This window comes from Phaethon aethereus (assembly GCF_964289735.1).
Source record: "Phaethon aethereus genome assembly, chromosome: 6".
Lineage (NCBI taxonomy): Eukaryota > Metazoa > Chordata > Aves > Phaethontiformes > Phaethontidae > Phaethon > Phaethon aethereus.
In genome coordinates this window covers 4,867,255-4,890,530 of record NC_138580.1, presented here as the reverse complement: position 1 = coordinate 4,890,530, position 23,276 = coordinate 4,867,255, and the positions used below count along the sequence as shown (strand labels likewise).

The window sequence follows — 23,276 nt, the reverse complement described above, 5'->3', positions numbered from 1 at the left end:
ATTGCTTAGGTTGGAAAAGACCCTTAAGATCATCCTCTCAGTGACGTGCTTGAAGATCTGGCGTTGGACATCACCGGCACAGGCACCGGGGGGTTGTGCACCGTTCTCACGAAGCAAGCTGTCGCGTGCGCGGGATGGATGTGTCACTGCCGCACAGTGCTTGGTCGGGGGCACCGCGACCGGGGGTCCCTCACTCCACAGCGGCGCCGGCCACTTGGGCGCAGGATGCGCTGGCACCCTCGGGAGGGAGGAGAGCGACGTCCCACGACTCCCTCTCCCCACGATGAAGAGTCACTAATAATCTTCCTCCCTCCACCCTCCAAGAAAGGAAGAGGGGGGGCTGAATTCCGCTGCGTCTGTGAGGCGTTCCGTTATTATCGTGATGGGGGAGATGTGGCTATCTCATTAGCTAGAAAGCATATTTTACGCCTTAAGAAATGATCTTCCTCTCGCAGATTCCGTAGGCTGCGCAGCTAGAAGAGGGAGATGTATTCATTGTACAAATGAGGGTAAATGACTGCAAAAATCAGTGTTAATGTTCTACAGGATTTTTTTAAAAAACTTTTCTCCTTTTAATTAAAATCTGGTATTTTAGTTCAACAATGCCAATCCTGAGCTCATCACGCTCATGTATAGTGAGGGAATGGCGTCCGCTCTCATTCTCTAAACCCCCCTTCATGGTACCAACCCCCAAAACGCCGCCCCTACAGCAGGCGCAACTCACACTCTGTCCCTGTACTCTTTAAGAACAGTTTTTCTGAAGATAAGAAGTCAGCAGTGGATCTCACATATGGTGTCTTTCATCCCCGTGAGCAACAGTAGTTTCACAGCCTACACCAACGTCAGTAATTTTATTTTTTTTTTTTAGACCCCTAAAACACACAGCAATGCAAAGCCTTTTAACTATAGGTATGGTTATCATTTTAGCAGTGACATTTCTGGTTATCTTGGGTGGATCCCACCAAATTAGTGCAGGGACCACTGTTCATCAATGGACCATTACTCTATGCACAAAAATCACTGTGGTGTCTGCTGAAGAGCTCCTGTTTGCAGGAGCAACCCCAGAAAACAGGCAAGATGAAGAATGACAGATCAAGATGGGACCATGAAGGAGAGCCAGGCCAAAGGTATTGATATTTAGGGGACCTCGCTCTCAGTGCCGTGACTGACATCCTTGCCCTAGCAACAAGTATCTAATAATCACAGGACATAAACATCACTTTTAGCTCCTTGTTTGAGAAAAAATACCTCTGAAAGCACCATATCTAATAATATCAAAGGTTGTGGTGGCTTCTGCAACGCTGGCAATTTTTAGAGCGGTAGAGGATGAGGTTTTCTGGTTCAAACAGCAATTAATTGAGGAAAGTCATATGGCTTGTGTTATACACGTGACACCAGATGATCCAAATAGTCCTTTCTTGGCCTTATAATCTACAAATAACCTTGTGGAGGTACTGGTCTCCTGTGGATTAGTGGCAAACCAATGCTACTCTTGCTTGGATGAGTTTTGTGATCTAAATACTGTCCAGACCTGCATGGCCGACAGGATTTGACTGGATCACGGTCTCAGACGGAGCCATTGCCAATTAATGCCAGACATGAGATAAACCAGGGTAGGACACGCTCCACTTCAGGTGCTGTGTGATTCTGGAGTATCATTAGTAGCTATGTAATCAGCCAGGTCTGAAGAAAAGTAAGTTTGCTATAAGGACACTTACAAATATTATTTTATACTTCCTATCTTTACATTACCTTGCACTGTAAAAGACCCAGACTATCGGACACCATAGAGCTCTTTGGCTCTGAATTAATCAGATCCATTTGCAAGAACAGGGTATAATTGTGGCCATTTTATAGTCCATAAAAATCATGAGATTCCAGAATTACATGGGTAACAGGACAACTGATTCCCATATGGAAAATGGAGCATATGGGGTCTTGTCTATCTTGCTTGGATTACAAGGCAGAGGAAATACCTGTCTGAGCAGTGCTCGGGAATTATCAGGTGGATGATATTACAGGAGCAAGCCAGGTCTTTATTTATTTGCTTTATAAGGATGCCTCCGAGTTCAGGTTGTTCAAGTTACATAAATGCTAAGCTCCCTCCAGACTAGCTCCACAGCCCCGATTGCTCCAAGTCCTTTGTTGTGATCGGTCAATGCTGTTTTCAGGAAGCTGGGAAATCCACGTGATGGAAAGCCAGACTGCACCCCTCCAAACTCAGTCACCACCTCAAAGTCAACGAGAAATATTTCTTAAATACAGATACCCTTTTTTCTGTCCCTGTCTCTAACCCTGCTTCATTTTAACCCCCAGGATAATTTGCGATGTAGAAGGAAATGTGTCATTTATTAAGTCAACAACCACTTCCTTTAGTATCTACAAAAATTTCTTCTGAGGTTTCCCTTTCAAGGACCGATGTTATTTAGATTTGCAGGCTGAAACTGTAGCAAAAGGTGGAAAAACTTACAGTCATTACACTGATTAATCAGCTGCTGAAATTTGGCTTTTCAGCGCGACACCTCTATTCTCTGAATGTGTGGCCTACTGCAATGTAATCAATTTGTCTGTGCAGGCTCCAAAACCCCAGAGCCACACAATGCAAAAAGGCAATCTTCTGCCCTCTTTGACCACAATAAGCAACATTACTGAAATCACTGCTCCCATACAAGTGTAGCATGACCCCACATTTGTAGGCAGCAGAGTATGACTCCATTAAAAATCATACGCTGTGTTAGGGACTTCAAGCTTTTGCAAGGCAAGCCAGCATCAGAGCAGCATATGTCTGAAACTGCTAGTAAAATGGGTAATGCCATAAACCCCACCTCTATACTGTTATTTACATACGTATCTTTCATCTGACATAGGCTTCCCCTCCAGCACCTTGAATATATCAGTCCTAAGGAAGAGACTTTAAGTTCAAAGAGTGCCTTCCCCAAATCAAAGTAGGGGGTTATCAAGTGAGGTGCGCCAAGCAGTAAGACAAAACATATGCATTTTTAATAGGTAGCCTCTCCTCCCCCTGAGGAAGCCGAGAAAAGAGATGCTGTGAAGTTCCAGCAGAAAAGAAGTTCAGTGGATTTATACCCAGGCTGCTATTGGCAAAAACAAAATTCCCAACTCTCACACATCTTTGCTAGACGTATTTCCAAGCACCCTTCAAAGCACACCTGCCCCACCCTTGGCAGTCCTATTGACCAGGTGAACTCATCTCCATGCAGCATTGGAAAAAAAAGACGGGGGTGGGGGGGGGGTGGGGGGGAGAAGAAAAAATAAATAAAAAGGCCATGAAACAGAAACAAAAATCTCAACAGGTCTGTACGGAATTTCAGCAGCACTTTATTTATTAATGCACATGCAGCTACCATTGTATTCCAGCTCCCAAAGACAGATCTGTAAGGAATAGGCCGCGTGCTGATTGACAGCAGCCGTAATTCCATACAATGAGACTGTATTAAATTGTTTGATGTGATATGATGCTCATCACTTGTAACTGATCAAACATACTGCTGCATCAAACAGCGTTACAATACAATCAGGCTGGATATGGTTCCTGCCAAGGCCGTTCATCACGTTGCACACTTCTGCGTTAAACATATCTATTAATAGCACTGACAAACTACTCCTATCCAAATTTTTCCAAAGGATTGTACAACGTGAAACGTGCAAAGAAATCCATACATAAACCTTTGCAGTTTGAGGCACCATTTCCGTTGGCTGAATGCTTCAACATGAATGGCTTTGCTTCTTTGGGGATTTTTGTAGGATAATACCAAAACTTGCAAACCTGTGCCCCAAAACAGAGATGTGACATTCCAGCTTCCTTTTTTTTTTTTCCCCCTTGTTGGATTTTTTTTCTTTCCTAAATGCAAACAAATTGGAAGACTGAATCTTTTTTTTACTAAGATTTTACTTTTGCCGTGGCTCCCCCAGGAGAGCTGCTCTAGCCCACTCTCCAGCAGGAGGGAGCTTTGTTTGCTAACACTGACCCTTTTAGAAGCAGGAGACATAAATAAAAGAAACAAATTCCTTGTCACCACCGCTCCTGCTGCAGACATAGAGGGTGAGACGCTGCAGCCCATGGGGGCCACGACTCGCTGCGATATTACAACTGTAGGAGCTCTCTCAGATGCAGATTCTTAAATGAGCCTGGGTCTCTAGAGGGCAGAGGTCAGCTGTCCTCAAATCTGTGTGAATGCTAGATTAAGTTTATTAATCTCCCTGCTTTCACTTAAAAACCAAATTATAGGATGGTTAAATGTTAATGCCCGGGAGCTTGGGAGATGATGAACGCCCTCAGCTACCACTGCTAGAGGGAACACGAGGTGTTCACACCCCGAAAGCGGCGTCAGAAGTTAGGGTGATGCACCGAGGAATACGTTTTCCCTGTGAACTACTGCATGCCTTACGCCTGGTGTGCATTTTGTTTGCTGTTCTGACAGCAGCAAATGCAGCCACCCTCGGACACGAGTGCAGGACAGGAAGGTGCTGGATGGGAGGCTGATGGCCCCAATTCAGGTGCCCGTGACTGTCCACCTTGGAGACCGAGGGGTAGAGCAGATTTGCCCACTACATTGTGGGGGTATAACCTCAACCACAGAATTTATACTTGTGCTTGGGTGAGATTCGAAACACCCACCCCTCTGCACCAACTCTCCAGCGCCCAGGAACTGCATGAAACCAAGCATGCAGTGAACACGGTATTTAGCAACCTTCGAAACTGCTTCTATCAGTGTATCTCATAAAACTACTCCGGCGTGTAAAAATGAAGTGATAAATGAATATGAGGGTTCCATATAATTCCTCATGGACAGGTATGCACATCATAATTGGACAATCTGGCCCCTTGATTACTATCTCAGCTTGGGAGACCCAGGATCACATAGCCATGGAAAATAAGAAGTAATATGCAGGAATGCATGCCTGACTATCTGAAGCTGGCACAGAACACCATTTTTTTCCAGTTGGGAATGTATACATTTCACATTTATGCATTTCTGCAAACTGCAGTGACAGAAGGTGTCTTTTGTCCTGCTTTTCTCTCCCATAGTGCCAGCGTGAGCAGACTAAACACATCACACGGCAGCAAATTATCTCTGTTGATAGAACCCTTGCCACAAAGGTTACTTAAGAAAGTGTGTAAGGCATTTCCTTTTTCTAATTAAAAAAAAAAAACCTCTTTCAAGATAGTAAGCTGTCTTGGAACAGTACCTTAAAGATTGACTTATGACAGAAAACATACAGGAAAGGGCTTTCACACTGCGATGGACAGGTTTTAGCAGTAACGGCTCGGTGCAGTACACAGAGCTAAAGAAGCTGTAACTTTCTATCTGGGTGTAGCTAAGTAATTCAAGATGCTGCAAGTTAAATGTAACAGTAGAAAGGAAGAAGTTCAAAAACAAAGTCCCAGGCATTTCAGCGCAGCGTATAGTATGCTAAATTGTGGTATTACAGAAATTGCTAAGAGTTTGGCCACAAAACGTTTCATAGTGCACCAGCGTTCTGCCAGGGCTGGGTTCCAGCAAGCCCAGACATTTTTGTCTTCACCTGTGCTTTTTTTTTTTCCCCCCTGTTTGTTAACACCAAACAAAAAACTCCCACTGTATTAGAGAATTACAACCCTCGTCCTGAACGTACCTCTCCGTTTATTAAATCAGCGCAACCGAAAAGTCACCACACACCAGGCAAAGATAACTGCAAATCTGTTCTTACCCTCCCCGTACCACCTGAGTGCCGCTATTATTCCTCATCCTTGGGGAAAGGACCCCATATGTGAGTTTCAGAAACCACCTCAGTAACTCCAAGCATCATTATCAATAGTAGGATGAACTGCAGCTGGGATGCACTGAGAAGACACGGTAATACTCGCCCTAATCTCTGCATTCATCTCACTGGCCCTCGCTAGGAAGTTTAAGTACATTTACCAGGGATTCTTCAGCCCTTGAAAGGTAGGAAGACATCTATGAGGCTTGACGTACTAGCTAATTAACTTGGGTTTGGGGGGAAAAAAAATCTTCTTATCTACTTAACTTCGAGACACTCTCTTTGTTTTTAAGCCTGCAGACTACCTTCTCTTTAAAATGCACATTACGTACCACTCCATAGTATGGAATGTATTATTTTTAACGAGGACCTATTTTAACTTGGACCTAAAACTACTAACATTTGACAGAGAGGGTTTTCTTAAAAACATTTGCAGAATCAGCTGAACGATGGTCTATAGCCTGTGTTTTGCAAGACAGGCTACAAAATCATCACGCTTTTTTTTTGTCCTTAAAAATCCAGGAACACGACTGTATGAATCACTCGAAAATGAACCCCTAAATGCATACACACCCTCAAAACCTATAAGGAGTTGAAAAAAAAACTTCCTGTTTTTGTTTCTTAGTCTCTAGAAGGGGGGGAATATTGAGGCTGGGAGAAAGTGAGTGAATTCGTGCCTGCAGTAGTTGGGGCACGTGAGTATTTCATGCAGTTCTTCTGATAGGAACACAGACGTGAGCAACTCCTGTAACATCCCTGCTCAGAATTAAACCGCACTAAAATTTCCTGCAAATTGCACAGAGCGATTTTAAACCTTTACCATATTCCTAACAGATCGAACAGTGGCATGATTGACCAAGGTTTTTTCTTCTTCTTCTTCTTTTTTAAAGTACACATATGATGATGCATCATAGTTATAAACAGATGGTATTTGGCCTCCTTCCTATTCTCAACATTTGGAATTCCTAAACTATGTGAATTAAACAATAATATTTTATAAACATACAAGGGATTTTGCTCACTGCTTTGTTAACATAGAAATTATACAATGCTGACATTTATTTAAATTTTAAAAAGTAAACAAGAGTGTGTATTGAATTAAAGCAAACTAAAATCAACAGAAAGAAATATATTCTGCGCGTACGTTACCTACAACGGCACGGGCCTTTTTAGGGGAGACATAATGGGATGAAGCACAAATTGTAGCTTAGACAGTCTGAGCCTTTGTGCTCGAAAGGCTCATTTAACACCTCACCGTAAACAACGGATATTTATACCATAATTGGCCAGTTGACCATCAGTTGTTCATTTACTATGTAACCTGCTATTATGGAGTTAAAAGAAGTTCCTTTCTGTTGGCTTTTCTGGGAGTGAAAGTGTGTTTGCAATTTTAGTACCAACTGGATTCAGTCTAACACTTGTACTTAGTATGAGAAACATTTTCATAATACCAAAATTTGGGGGAATAGGAATATTCCTGCCAGGAAGGGAAGAAAAAAGTATTGGTTCTTAAAAGAAGAATTCTGCTTGCTTGGTTTCCTCTTTCCTTTCCGTTTTTAACCCCTTTTTAGGCGCCTCTCTAGCTGTGCAAAACTGAGAAGCACTTAGGTTTTAATCACTATTCCCAGGTCCGCGAAGGGGTTCTGTGATGAATAAATAATGAATCAGAGATTTTAATCAGTGTTATGATTTTTGAAAAGGCTAATTATCATTGTTTACAGACATGCCTTTCCCATGTATTTCCGTGTTTTGCCTTCAAAGCTCTAAGGGTTAAGCCCCCAACATGCACCCTCCTCCTCACCGCCGCACCCCTTTGCTGTGTTCGCCTTCGGGCTTTGGGGGTAGTTTTTGTTTGTTTAGGGGTGTTGGGGGGTGGTGTTTTTGTTTTGGAGCGCGGACACCCAAACCGCAGGAGAGATGGGCAGCGCTCCCGCCCCGCGGAGGCCCGCGGGGCTGGGGGAAAGGCTGCCCACCTCCGGCAGCCGCTCCGCACCCGCGGAAAGGCCAGCGCGCAAAGGGGGGCTGCCGGCCGCGGGGGAAGCTGGGCTCCGCGGGGCTCCGCTGGGCTCCGCGGGGCTCCGCTCCCGCCCGCAGCGCGGCGCTGGGAGGCGCGGAGAGGCGCGGGGCGGCGCGGAGCGCACGGCGGGGCCGCCGCCCAGCCCCGGCAGCGATCGCCCCCGGCCCCGACGGCCCCGCGGCCCCTCCTCGCCCTTCGCCTCGTTACGGCCGTTCGTGCTGCAGCTGCCATTGGCCTCGTTTAACCCCACTTCTCTCCCCGGCCCCCACCTCCAGTCTCCCGGCCTCGGAAAAGCCCTTTTCGCGGGTGGGATGTTCGGTGCCAGCGGCCCCCCCCCCCCGCCCCCGGGCCTCCGCGTCCCTGCGCTCCCGCCGCCGCGTCCCGCCGCCCCGTTACGCGGTCGGTGCTGGTGCTGCTGCTGCTTCCAGGGCAGGCGGGTGAGAAGTTGTAACGCAGTTAGAGAGCACTTGATTATCAGTTTCCAGCAGCAGCTGTGCATCTCCGCTAAGAATGCAAAGAAATATCGGAAGATAACGCAGCGTTGCTATTTATTACCCTATAATTAAAGTTCTGACAGTGTTTCTATTATAAAGTCTTATTTGCACGGGTTCGTAACTGAGAGGCAAAATTTTCCTTCAAGACGAAGCCTCGCTTACCAGGCTGAATCATTTAAGAAGTATTGCAGTTAAATAAGGTTAGCCTATTAGAGGGTAAAATTCTCAAGGACTTTCATTAAGGTGCTCATTTATATCTGCAAATAAAGACTTGCAGAGTCACTCAAATCAAGGATATATAAGAAGGAATTTTTTTTTTTCCAAAAATCAAGGATTCATGGAAAGGTTTTAATATAATTCTAGGAAATTATTCCCATGAAAACAATTTGTTTGAAAGAAAATGCCCTCCAGTCTTTTCCACACAAACTAGTCTCGGGCTAGTACATGAGAACCAAACTTAAAAGTGACTATGAGCAGAAATGAGACTGACTAATTCATTTCAACTGTCCTTACTGGAATAAAACACAAAGAGTAAACAGCTTGAATGGGGAAAGGTGAATTTAATTTTCAAGGCCCTTTAACTTTTAATAATCTGAGGAACAATATGGGAGGTACATTCTACCCTCCCAGTTATCCTGATGTAAATTCATTCAAGATTTATATTGGTGTAATAGAGAAGCAGAATTTGCTCCACGATTTCTAATGAACTGCTGGCTCGGTCTTTAAAAATGCAATTAGAAAAATCTAGCCTCCTAATTCAGAACAGCTTTGAGCTAAGTCAGAGGTCTCGATGCTGCAAACACGGCTGGAAGCCAGTCTGTACCATGGCTCCTCGTGGTGCCTGCAGCACGACCAGAGCGGGGCTAGGAATGCTGGAAATGGTTTGCTACAAAATTCCCTAGTTATTTTAGGATTTTCTTTTCTATTATACGGGAAAAGATAATTCTCATGTGGAATAAACCTGTGTTTCCTGTGATCTCAAATACTAAGACAAAAGGATTGTAGGATTAGGTGCCTGGCCCGTTATTGATGCAGAAGGCAAGGAGCTGTCTGGTCGGAGCGCTGCCTGGTGAGACTGGCAGGAGTCGGGAAAACCCATTCGGCTTTAACTCTGCACCGAAACCAGTATCAGAGCGCTTGCAGTTGCTGTGTCGATGCAGGTGGAACATCAATAAATATGAAAGTAAGTCAAGGGCTAATTCTGTCATTTTACTCATAAGATTAGGTCTCTGCATTCACCGCTTACTCATGTGTGTAGGAACAACGGGACCGAGATCCCAATTTGTCTCTCTGACCTTTTGAAGTGAAGGCTTTAAATGAAGCAGCGCGGAGCGGCTGTCTCATTTGATCTTCAGGAACTGCGAGGCAGAACTCCTCAGGTTGGGTCAGTCTCCAGCAGGCCGGTGGGGGAAGACCGCCTCGGGGGAATTGTCACCTCCGACTGTCTGGAAGTCCTACCTCACTCTCTTGACAGAGGACCTCGAAACAGGCCAGGGTGGCCTCCAATATGAGGCCAACCTGAAGGTCCGAGGAGATGCGGTAAGGACATTTTCATCCTTGCTTTAGCGGCACTGTGTCTCTTTGCTAAGAATGGCAAGAAGTATCAGAAGGTAACGCAGCATTGCTATTTGTTACCCCATAAATAAAGTTCTGACAGTGTTTCTATTATAAAGTCTTATTTGCAAGGGTTCATAACTCGGAGGAAAAATTTTCCACCAAGACCAAGCCTCGCTTACCAGGCTGAGCTAGCTACAGTTAAAGTATCACTGATCAGTACGTAAACCAAGGCAGAGCACCACCTCACCAAGGAGCTGGGCAAGACCTCCGTCGGTCGTCATCCTGATCAGGGTGTGCACTGAGGATGGCAGGAGTCTTCAACTCGAAACCACAGAGCCTGGGTGCATCGAGGCTGTTCACCACAAGCCCTAGCACAACATTACAGCATCTCCTCTTTTCCTTTTATTGGTTTGGAGAATGACTCGCTGTGAAACTTGAACTGATTCGCTTTAATTACACCACTGTGCCTCAGTTTCCCCAATAGTAAAAACAAAAAAATTGCTTTTGCCAGCGCAAGGTGTGAAAACACTAGTGAACATCTATGATACACGCCGATAAGGAGTGCAAGGTAGTCCTGTTACTTGGCTCTACCAAGTATGACACACGCTGTCTGGAGAAGACCACTCCTACTCAACCGCATTCGACGCCTAGAGCCAAGCTGGGCTTTGGTTGAGCAGAAATGAGGAGGAACCAGTGTACGAGACAGATGATCACTGCGAAATCACGACTCTGCAGTGCTAGGAGAATATCCGAACACTTGCCATTGGATCTCCCCTGGGTTTTTTGATTGCTTAATGGAGTAATTTTAAAGAGAGGTACCACATGATCTCTCTCGCACTGAGAAAGAATGGTTCAGCATCTTGATGGCGTCAGAAGGCACGAAGGCACGTGTGCGGAGCGGGACCAGCCCATGCCTTTCACCTGCTGTGGACGATGCTCAGGCAAAGGAAAGATGCTGATGTCTGCTGCAGGGTGATCTGCTCCCCAGGACGGGGAAAGCAGCTACCCTGAACCCATACCTGTCTGCAAAGAGAGGTCTTACCGGACTTCACGGCGTAACACCTTACCGAGGGTCCTCTTCTTGCTTCTTCCCAGAGCAGAGTGGAAAATCTTGGAATTGTCATAACGTTTTATTATCACTTGCAAAACAGATTCCACTTCATCAGATAAAGACACAATTGCATTCATTGACTCTGACACTAGGATATGCATAGTGATAAACATACAGATAGATGTACACACTTATACATGAATGAGATATGCTAATTAAAAATTGCAGTGGGCACTTTATTAAAAATTTATTGTACAATCTACATCTTCAAAACATTTTACATCAACAAATATAGCAGCTTGACTGCTGGAATTGTAAGTGATTTATCTTTAAAAGACGTATTTGTAACTGGATGCAAAGATTCTTGATGAACTGCCGTTACATTTAAGCTACTGGTTTTTATTGGAAGTATTTTGACTGTTATCTGTTTGTTCTCCATCCTTGAGAGAAATAAAACAAGTGTCTCGGCTTTCATTTTATCGGATAGATGGCACCATGTAGCATATTTCCCATGCTAGTTTGAATTACAGCTGTTTATCTTTCAGCTTTCTTTAAGATTAATTAAATGCAAATGTAACTCTGCGAATCATGGGATTACCTGCCAGACCCCTTATTAATACCTTCACTTAAAAACCCCTGTGCCAGAGAGTCATTAATTTGAAAAAAAAAAAAAAAAAAAAAAAAGTGCTAAAGCAGCCCTTTGCCTCCAAACAACCCGGAGATGGCTGCCCAATTAGTCCGGCAGCGTTCGGATCCTCCTTTCAGGCCCTGTGGCCCTTTGAGGACACAATAAGGCTCCAATGATAACCTGGCAACCTAGGTAGAAACTCAGCCAAGTGTGAGCATTTGAAGCTGCAGCTTGGCTGCCATCGTGTCGGCGAAAAGAAAGAATTCAGGCACCATGTCATCCAGTACAAAGGATAAAAACAGATTCAACCGGAAATTCAATGTGGCACCACATATGGGATACATGAGTGCGGTTATACAACAGGCCACATATTTTTTTTGAACAGTCTCCTGCATGTGATGCCGAGGACATGTGTAACCATCATAACGTCTCGAAGAATCTGTATTTAATTTGAGCTGGGGTGGTGGCAGGGATTGGAGATCTGAAGCCGCCACAGGTTTGTGGCAGATGGCTCTGTGTCAGCTATGACAAGCAGCCAGGCTCGGCTTCCTCTGCAGATTTTCTTTTCTCTCTGATCAGGTAAATATGGGCACACTCTGGAAACTTCCACAATTCTGCCTGAGGCTGCAAGTTTGTGACTTAGCCCCATCTGTCACAAATCTTCCCTCGGTTCTGCTGCGAGCAGAGACCTGAATTTACCGCCGAGCGCTGCCCAAGAAAAGCCAGCCGTCTCGCCCTGCGAGGAAGCAGAAGGGAAAGGCGCACGAAGCCGCGTTAGATGCTGGGACACGACAGGGACGCCTCTCGCGTGAGAAGGAGTGCGGCTCTGAGCCGAAACGCTCTGCAACACCCGGGATTTCAGGGGGGGTGGAAGCGAGTTGGTCAGAGAACGCTTACGCGGCATTATTGGAAACAGGGTGAATTCAGCTTTTTTTTTGAAGACAGGTAAGCTGGTTGGCAGCCCCAGGCTATTTGCCCCTGGTTGAGCACCATCAAACATCCGTCTGCTTTACTGGCGGTCTCGGCAGACACGTCAAGGATTCAACACCCGCAGGGACCGACCTGCCCCTCTCACCCTCAGACAGGGCAGAATCAGGAACTGGCAGGAGTGAGGGAGTAACTCCCCTGCTTGACCATCCTTGGTCTGGCTTCTGGGCTTTATTTTAGAGTAACCATGGAGAGAATAAATTCAACTCCTCTTTTTTTTTTTTTTTTGAGGCGATAGCTCGGCAAAGGACTGGGCATTCGTTTTTTCATGGAATATTATATGATTCAGTCAACAGTCTCTAAATATGCAGAGATAAAATCAAGAGGAGCAAAGTTTTCACATAAAGCAAGATCTCCCCATGAAGAACAGGTAGCATAATAAGATGTCAGTAGCAGTACAATATTCTTTATGATATAATCAACTTTTTTGTATCTTGTGTCCTAAGATCAGAACTAAAGTAATTAATATCTACTCTGCCATCATTAGACTTCAGAGTTAACCTTTAGAATTTAATAAGGACTCTTACCTATTCAGACCTGTTGTTTCCAAATAGCTGGAGTTCAAGCTATCTTGTAGGAGGGTCAGTACTATTGGCATACTTTTTTTGCACATTTTTTAAAATTAGCTTCATAAAACTAAGAATTAGAGATTATTATTCAGCACAAAACCTGAAATTTGGCATGAAGGGAAGCAGAGTGATTTACAGAGCCAATTTGTATTGGGACAGCTTTACCCTCTGACCCAGCGCCTTCCATCTGTAAGTGGGTATTCAGGAAGAATCAAGGTGGAAAGCAGCTTGCAGTAATTACTTTTGGAGCTCAATTTTACAACTCTGAGCACCTTTGGAAACCACCATCAAGACAGCTTTGGTTTACATGGACTGGATGCACTGTAAGGCCCGAGTCAGAGCTATATAATATTCCTCAGTAGAGTATTTCTCTGAACAATCTGGTCTGTTCTGAAGTTTCATGTATCAGCCTTTTAAAACTCATTTCATTCTTTCTGTCTTTAAACAAAAAAACCATCAAATGTTGGATGCGAATCTATGCAAGATACTTTGGTGGGTACCTTGCATGAGATGGGTCAGAACGCACTGAACAACAACAGTAGGAAAACAGTTTCAAACTTTCTTTCTCAAGGTAATTTGAATCTACTTTACTGAAAAAAAATAAGTTTTCATGCTTCTTGCAACTTTCCTTTCAAAGTCCACCGTATTTCCTTTGACCTATTTCTCCATCTACCACTTCGCAGTGGCTGTGGTTCATCTGCCAGTTCTCATTTACTTTCTAAAACTAAATTGGAAACTATCTAATGTTGTTATAATAAAAAGTTCAAAGTCCTGGTGTTTATGCTGAAAGATGCACACATAACCGCTTTCTTAATGAACGCTTTCCTCCTGCTCTACAAGTGCAGCCAACTGCTACGAGCTATAGACCAACATTTTTGGAGAGCTGAAACCTCCTAGATATATACCTCTGAGAGGCAAGAGCAAGGCAAGCCCTGGGAGAAGTTGAGATGTAGGACACATACATATATATGTGTATATGGATACTTTTTTATATATATATGTCTACATACATATAGCTGGATCCCAGAATGACCTAGCAGGCAACTTCAACAGCCTGCCTGCTAGCTCATTCCTTCCATAGCGAGGATCCACCTTAGCTAACAGACCTCTCTCTACCACAGCTGCTTCCAGGCCCCCGTGCTGCTCGAAGACCTCAGGTTGACCCAGAATGCTTAAATTGTGTCCCACAGTCCAGCAGATCTTCCCACCAGTGCAAGCCTCCTAAGCTAGCTGGATTTCCAGTCATGTATATGGAAATGAAAAATCTCAAGACTTCAGTCTAACCTGGATGTGACTCTGAGCAACTTAATCCAACTTTGAAGTTAGATCCTACTTCGAAGCTGGCCCTGCTTTGAGCAGAGGCTGACCAGACAACCTCCAGAGGTCGCTTCCTAAATTTCTCTATGATTAGATGTTCTAAGTAAGTAACCAAAGTTTTCTTACACATAAGAAATCCTTATGTGATATACATTTTACTTAGGATCCCATGCCTAAGCACTGACACAGAGATGAGAGAGCATGGACACCGCATGCAGCACTCCAGACTTCCCAGGCTGCTATAATCTTCCCATACAGGCTCTGAGAAGCAGATCTAGACCATCTTTGAAACCATTTTAAATTATGCTCGCTGGAAAACAAGCATCTCATGAGGCAAATATAAGTTTCCCACTTGTGCCTCCAACCTCCTTCTGACCTGCACCTAATGCTAACCAGGTAGAAGCACAAATTCAATCCAATGCCTTCTTTTTTTCTCTGCAAACAAGCCCTGCTGGAAATACTTGTACTGTTTGCACATCCTATAGAGCTCTAAATTAACTTTATCAGCTCAGGACAAAAGATCTGGAGAACACTGTAAGTGAACATCTGCTCGATATACATTCACTGTTAAAAAGTAAACAGTACGCTTGGCTCCATAAGGAACAGGTTGAAAACTATCAGAGGACAACACATCACATAAACTGATGGCATGGCCTAGAATACTCTGTGAAGTAATGATCACACCAGCACAAAACCAGCTCTCAAGCATCAAAATGGTTTGAATGATGGGAGATAAGAATATAAACACAGAATAACATTCATGAAGAGAGACTGAGAAGACTGGGATACTGTAAAAGTCTGACAAATGTTTATAGAAAAATGAATGGTATAGAAAAGATGGATGGGGAGCTCCTGCTTCCAGGCAGCCAGCTCCAGAACAAGACGCTCAATGCAACGGAAGGTGGGGAAACCCTGAGCTGACTGGAGGAGATGCTTTTAACGCTGTCTGTAAACGTAAGATGAACCGCGTTGCTATAGGAGGTGAAAGACAACACGTGAAAGACAAGAACAGGGGTTTCCAAGGGCCTCAGCATCAAAGGGAGAACTACTATGTACAACTTTGCAATACTTAATACTAGAAGAAGATTATGAAAGATGATAAAACCTCCAAGTCCAGGGTTAGGGCCAATATCTAACTCTAAAAGACAAAGGGAAGACCTTTAATACCCTATTTCTACCTGTGTCAGCCTCCTCCCAAGTATCTGATGCTCACCACTATCAAAAACACAGCACTAAACACATGGCATGCTGATCCGTAGAGGCACTTAGCATCCCTATGGAAAAAATAATTTCTTGTGGAGTTTTGCTGGTCAGTGGGTAAGGATAAGGGCAGAGGTATCGTCCCCGGCTCTTACGTGGCCTGTACAAGAACCAGGAATGACTACTGCTCCTTGCAACGGGGCTGAGCGGTGGATGGGCCATCTGACATGAGGCTCCCCCACATCCTCCCGTGTCCAGCGCCCCGTATCCTTAGGCTGAGAATGCCTCCTGCTGCTTTCCTAGCTGTGCCTAAATATTACAGCTGGACCAGGAGCCGTTTTCCCATCTACACATTTACCTGAAATACCAAAGATCCTGCTTGATCTCAAACCAAACCAAAAAGAAAAGGAAAAAAGAAAAAAGAAAGTTTTGTTTGAACTGCCCTATACAGCCAAATCCTGAGACTGGAAACAATTCAGATGTCTACAGCCTAACTGGGATCTTAATTTGATTTTACAGCAGTTTAATCCCTTTGAATTCAGCAGACTTCCTTCTACAGTGGTGTAAGAAAGCAAAAAAATCACGCCATGTGTCTTTTCCTAGGCAGGTGAGCTTCTGTAGTGTGATGGAAATGAGAAGATGAATGTCAGAAAGTGGGCCAAATTCTTTTCTCCGTTAAACAAGCATGAGTGAGAGTAGGATTTTTCTGTAGGAACTGAAGCTGACAGCATGTCAACCAGCACTCATTCAGCTGGGAGGGCTGGGAGAGATTATTTAAAGTTGTCAGCTCCTTCCATGCCTGGCTTTTGGCAACTCTTCTTGTCCCTTTCCACTGTATACTCTTTATACATGCTGTTTTAAATTAAGAAACTGAAGTGAGGCAACCGAAAGGTAAACTTCAAGAAAATAATGCAGAAACAAACGCTTTGCCCTATTTTTTTTTTTTTTTAATTTCAAATCCACTAGATAGGGAGCTTGCAAACACTGACAGGTCCTGTGGAGTACTCTGACAGAAACCGATGCCCTCTTCTTGTTACTTGCTTCATTCTGGCTCTTACTTTGGCAACCACAAATACCCAGAACCAGAGAGCAACATCTGACTCCATAAAACTGTTACACAACAAATAATTGATAACAAATGAGGTTTGCTTGCCACTCCTCTCAATCTTCTGTTAATAACTGGCGGAAGGCAAACGAGCCAGCCTTGGGTGCTGTGAGAATACGCAGGGTAATACATACCTCATTTGCGAAGGCTTTCACAGGTGCGTACATTACGGACGATTTTAAAAGTCCGTCGGCATGAATCGAGTGAAGCTATTACAGTTTAATGTCTTGGGCTGTGCATTTTCACAGGGATACCCGCTGTGTCTGGCTCCCTAACCCGACCGCCCCGCCGCTGTTTATCTCCCTTTTGCCCCTAACTTTATCAGCACAAGCGCTGAGGACAACTGAAGGAAGAAACTGCCCGTTTAATTAGACTGCTGTCTAATTATTATGGATATCCTTAGTAATAAAACCCCAACAACACGTAAAAGGATAAGCCGAGGTACTTCTGATGATGATTACTTCCTGATCTATGAAGCAGAATTCCCGACTAGTGGAGAAAAGCGCTATTTGCTTTTAAAGCGTTTTTACTTTCAAGACTTTACAGCTACTTTATGAACTTCAGGCAGAGAGCATGTCAGGAAGGCTTCTGAAAGAAAAGTAGCTAGTTAGTATGCGCTGCTGTGCTGGGCCCCTCTTCCATTCCACTATCGTACATATAATACTACACCGATCTGAAAAAAAAGTGAAGATACAGAGGAAGCGCTGCACACCCTTCAGGATTTCACTCTTTTCAGCTTCCTAAAAAGCAGCATCATTCCAACAATAATTACACTAACAGCACATATCTAAGTTAGCGTTTTCTAGGAGGTTTTGCGGATAGTTTCATTGCGAAAGGAAGTCTTGGCATACGTGGGTGTAGGTACAAAAAGACAACTCTAACGGTATTCGAGCTGATCCAAAGCCTATTAAAGACAACAGGGATCTCTCCTCTGGTGCTCACAGGTTCTGGATTAGGCTCTGCTTTACTCATTTTAAAACGATCCCCCATTCAGCTCAACTGCTACCTGTTGCAGACGCTCAGTCCGAACGGTCAGAAGATCTGAGCGGGGACGCGCTGTTAGGAGCGCACATGTGCGAGGGGTGGGATAAACACCTTCAGCTTCTGCCTGCAAATCACCCCAAGGGATTTTTTTTTTTAATAAACGAAAATTAGCATTTTGCTTATGGGGCCCACGCACACGTTTTAAACCCACACTATCCTACACCGGCATTTGTTCTACCGTTATTTCCATTTCTAGTGCGCCTTGAATCTGTTTAGGAGCTGCGGATCCACGCGTAGAGAGAAGATCCATGCGAACGCAGCTATTAGCTGAACTTGAAGCACTGGGAAATGTCAAGGTATACGTTTAAGGACTGTTTTCCCTTTGAAGCCACCATGTATAGCTATACAATACTATTGACTCAAGAAGTAATACTGAACACTGGAAGTGTTCAGTCAGCATTTTAAACTATTATGAGCTACCTTCTGAACCATTGCCAAGTTAATAGACAATGAAAGATAATGAGCTTGAAATTGGGTGTTAAATTGCATTTTTGGTTCTCTCCTTTTTTCTTGAAGTTTAACTGTTTCCTGCAGAAACAACATCATCTTTGATGTATCATTATGTAAATGCCTATTTTTAGGTCACGAAAAAAGTCAGGCGTGGGCTAAACCCTCGCTCCTCCTGCCACATGTGTGCGGGAAGGGGTAGCGAGGCAGACGACACGCAGCAAGACCCAACACTTTCTGGTCCCCAGAGGGAGGAAGGTGGAGAGATGAGGTTAGGTCTGCTGGCAGCATGAGCCTCCAAATTAAGAAGGAGATTACTCGACTTGCTCATTAGCAGTGTGCCTGGACGGCGACAGCCAGGGAAAGCTAAAAAGACCGCGTTTGTCCTGCACGGGTAACACGAGGAGTATTTCCGTGCGCTGCCAAGCCTTTAAGGACTTTCAGCTGAATTCAGGTTTTTTATAGCCTGAAAACACCTTTGTCATGTGGGGGTACCGTGTATCCAACCTGCCCACGGGATAGCCAGGACTGTAAAAGTCAGAAAACGCTGTAAGTTTACATAGCAGCATGCAGAAAATAGCAGTTATTTTTCTAAAGGCAGCGTCGTGTAATAATAGCTCTTCACCGGAATAATATAAAATTTAGTGCTTCATCTACAATTGTGTAATTAAAAAAAAAAAAAAAGGGTGACTCCTAGCAATATAAATACACCTCTTAAAAATGTGAAAGTCGGTCTAGCACTGAACACTCGATCAAAACTTGAATGGAAGGTCTGCCACTGAAACTGTACCTTCTCTACATAAATAACTGCACAGAATAGGACATGATAAATACCAGTAAATTATTGCTCTGATAAACTTTTTTTATGTTCAACATACCTTAAAAAGCAAAGAGTTAAAATAATCTTAATTATGAAAATAATTCCAATAATTCTAAAAGGGAGAGAAATCTTACCTGATACCCGTCACCTGCGTTTTTTGAAGGCTGAAGATTAAATTAGGATAGGAAGGTAGGCTTATCCTCATTAGTGTAATTGTAGGATCTTTCTTTTATTTTCCTTTTAAACTAATGAGTTGCATTAATCCAGGTTCATTTTTATAAGCCTCTTGGGTCCAAATGTAAAGGACAGTCATTTTAGAAAACAATAAATTAAAAAAAAAAAGCATGTAGCATGCATTAAGTGCACGTATTTCATAAGACCTACGTTAATACAACTGGCATCTAGTTTAATTAATCCTTGTTAGTGTAACGACTAATATCCCTCCCTAGCATGTTTCCTTTAAACATTAGTATGTTAATTAAATGTTGTTTTTTTAAGGGTTTTTTTCCTTTGTACTTCAATATGGCATTCTATCATGTAAAACTATTCTGAACAACTACCTTATAGAGATGTTTCCTTACAATATCTGGTCTCTTGCAGAAATTCTGAAGCCTTTTAAAAAGCTGTTCAGGTGTAGAATACAGATATTCAGCTGCAGGAAAAACAGATACATTTTTAATGAAACAAAAACCTCAAAGCACACACTCGATATTAGTCACTTTACTAATTAAAAATGCATATTGCTCTGTGCCGCCTCGTGTTTTACATTATTTAAGCATGATTTTATAAGGTTACCTCAGCTCACAAGGATGTTTAATGCTAAATAAGACTGTGTAGTTGTGCTGTTTAGACATCTCCTTTGGGTGATTAAAATACATTATTCTAATGTAACACAATGCATATGTGATACATTTAGTGATGAGATTTTTCAAAGAACTGGTGCTACATTAGTGCGTACCCTGTACCGCATTGCATACTATTAAGTATTAAATTGTTTAAATAATTTGGTGTGATTTTCAGGCCTCGTTTTTCTTTTTTTCTGTGTATCAAAAAAAAAATCTGCAAACCATTGCAGCATCACTGACCTTTTAACAAAAATCTATCATTACGGGTTGTGTATGCTAACAATGAAGAATGCTATTTCAAAACTTGCTTTTGTGTTATCTTAAAAGAACAGATGGCAAATATAAACTTTGTCTAATGTATTAAAACACATAAAATTTTCCTTAACACTAACACGTTGGCTTGCCAAATAAACAATTGCTTTTGCTCAAGTTTCTTCGCAAACTTTAGATTTTAGCATGAATCACGTTATTACGTTTCAGCAAAAAGAATGTGCAACAAAGCAGCTACCTGGAAATATCTCTGGGTACACCAAGGCTTTGGGACACAGCGGATAACAGCCGCAATGCACAGCTTCCACCCTGAGGATTAGAAATATTAAATACGTGAAAATAGGCGTTAGTGAGCCACGGAGTTATTCTGGTGCAAGAGCAATGAGGTTGACTACGTATAGTAGGAGTGAAACGTTTTTTTCTTCAGCAGCATAATCCTTCTAAATGCCAAAGTTGCTCTTTTTAAAGAAAATTTTATTGATCATATGAATTACATAGAACAGAACAGCGAGCATATGTTTTGTTCGCTGAATAAATCAAAGCGCAGCTCTGCATTTTTTTGTTTTTTAAATACTGTTTAACACATTTTATAATCAGCAGACAGACACATGTAACAACATGGTGAAGTATGGACAGCTTTTCTTAATAATGCTGTAGAAAAACAAGGGCATACGTGCGCACGTTTGGATATATGTGTATGTATAGACACGGATGCACACAATCACCACTACCTGGCAGAACAGATATTCGTTCTCCTTCGACTTTAAGGCGCCGAAGGTTACAGTTAAATATAGCCTAGGAGCAACTTGCAGCACGCTTCGGGCTGGGATATTTTAGCTTATGCTCACGCTTCAGGTAATTTCCTTTATTTTTCGGGACATAAACTGTTGTATTTTTTAATAACTACCGATGAGATTCCTTTGCCAAAGTGTGCGATGCTTTGTACTTGTGTATTTTCAAGGAACAATTTATATCTCTCCTGTAACATCAAACCCAAATATTTTATAAATGCGACACGGTGGCGGAAAGTTTTCTAGTAGCCAATCTAAAGAAAAGCTATCCTGTTTGTCTTTGCATTTTAATAGCTGAATGGGTTAAGGCATCAAGTTTTCAGTGTATTTTTTTTGCATAATGACCATTGATCTGACATAATGTCCCTCCAAAGATACAACTGTAATTTCTGTTGGCCAGAAATTACACAGTGAAATTCAAAACACTTCTTAAAATATGTTTATTTTATGAGAGTCTTTGAATTTCCTCCAACATGTTGACCATACGAGGACTTTATTTTTAACTTCAGTTTCCCTCAGTCCCCAGAAAAAAAATATTTGAAATCTTGTCAACGTTCATCTTTTCTATTTTCAGTGACAATCCAAAAGGCTTTCGCTACCTTTGTGCGCATATCGGGTTTGGTACGTTATTACAGGCACCCAGAAGGAACTCTGTTTCCTTTAGATCTACTCAGTTTTACACAGGAAAAAAAGAAAATAAAGAATAACATATTCAGCCTTCATGCTAGAAAACTATGCATATCCACAAACCCCAAAGATACACATTTCTCTGCAAATGCTTCTGCTAAGCAATGATTGCTAGGGGTTTTTTCATAAACTTTTAAAATTTGTAATTTATGTTTTTTTTTAAATAACATATGCACTTCAGATTGCATTTTAAACATTAACAACAATTTCAAAGTGTACATCGTCTAGCACTATATTTTTTACCAAAGGGAAATGTTTCTGATGTGTGATTTAATTGATGATTTCAGTTCTTAAATATTGTGTCATATGTCAAAGCAAATAGATTTTTAAAGTTTTCTTTAATCTAGGAGGAAAAAAAAAAGAGTGAAACTGTGGACATTTCAGTAATAGCTCAGATCACTAAGTTATGTTAAAATATTTGCTTTTTAATCATATTGTCTCTATGAAAAAAAAAAAAAAAAGAACAGCTCCCTAAAACAAAACTGCAGGCCAAGATGCAATCTGAGTCATCATCTGAGCACGCAATTTCCCCTTATGAAAAACCTCCATCAGGATCATGAATTAGTAAAATCAGAATTTAATGCCTCTGTAGTTTGATGGATAAGAAGTTAAAATTTGGACTCCTTTCATTTGCAAATGATCTCATTTGCATACTCATTTTCTACCTTTCTGCACCAAAGTCTACACGCCCTTTCGGACAGGTCCTTACTACAGCGCAGTGAGTCTTGCTATAGACCAGACACCTTTCAGATGCCAAGATCTACAGATCAAACCAAGCTGGGCAGAGCATCCCCAGCACACAGACACAGGCTTCAGCCCGACGACGGACACGGAAGCTTTGCAACTTCCACCCATTTCTGTCATTTTCCAGAAAAGTATAATATCCTAACAATAATACAATTATTCTTCATTTCAATCCTTAAGCACTACTAGTTAAATAATAAATAGGGTTCCGATTGATCTATTGTTAAAATGGCTAGTAAATGACCTCTTTATTCCAATTAACAAATCATCTGCTAAATCTATGAATCTTAATATTCAGATCTATTCACTTCAATTCATATAATTTATCTGCAAATAGTTGTTGGGCTTTTGATTCTAAATATAATTAGCTGATAATTTTGCTTGGCTGAATTACTTTTCTGGAGGGCCTGCTAAGGCTCTCAGTCGCATTATCTAGCAATAATGAATCTGATAGGTGAAATTTTTTACTGTAATGAGGATGAGACACAGTTGTGACACCTGAGTCTAGTAATAACAGAAGACTGCTAATTATCGACAGCACTTTTTTGTGTGATGCACAGAGAAAAAAAATCCCTCATTATTAAAAAATAAAAAGTTACAATTACAAGTGACACCGGAGGAGAGTAAATAAAATGGAGTGATTAAAACATTGCTGCTTTAAGGGTGTTTTTAATTAAGTGGAAATGCTAATGTTGTCATACTTAGCAGATGGGATTAAAATTAGTTATTGTAAGTAACTCATATTTTATGTTATGGTTTCCACAGCATGTCTACAAGATCTAAGAAAGTGATACATTCCATAAGACATTTAAAAAATGAAATTCTCATAGTCTTTACAGCTCATAATAATGAACATCATGAATAAACTATTGAAAAAAAATCCTGCCAAGGATTTTACCATAGTGACTTAACTCGCATGGAATGTAACCATAATGTACTG

At 42.3% G+C, this 23,276-nt stretch overlaps 1 protein-coding gene across 7 annotated transcripts in view; it reads right to left on the bottom strand.

The window, feature by feature from the left end:
* Window positions 1–12,162: 12,162 nt before the first annotated feature.
* The window catches only part of GTDC1 (glycosyltransferase like domain containing 1), a gene marked incomplete at both ends in the record, with an annotated part of 125,578 nt that continues 114,464 nt past the window's right edge, over window positions 12,163–23,276 (bottom strand). For 5 of the 7 annotated variants that reach the window (XM_082001707.1, XM_082001711.1, XM_082001713.1 and 2 more), the window contains 3 exons: window positions 12,163–12,246; window positions 19,560–19,651; window positions 20,353–20,423. In XM_082001707.1, the coding sequence (XP_081857833.1) occupies window positions 12,163–12,246; window positions 19,560–19,651; window positions 20,353–20,423 (247 nt within the window). The remainder of the gene's footprint in view (window positions 12,247–19,559; window positions 19,652–20,352; window positions 20,424–23,276) is intronic. The other 2 variants (XM_082001708.1, XM_082001712.1) reach the window with 2 other exon arrangements.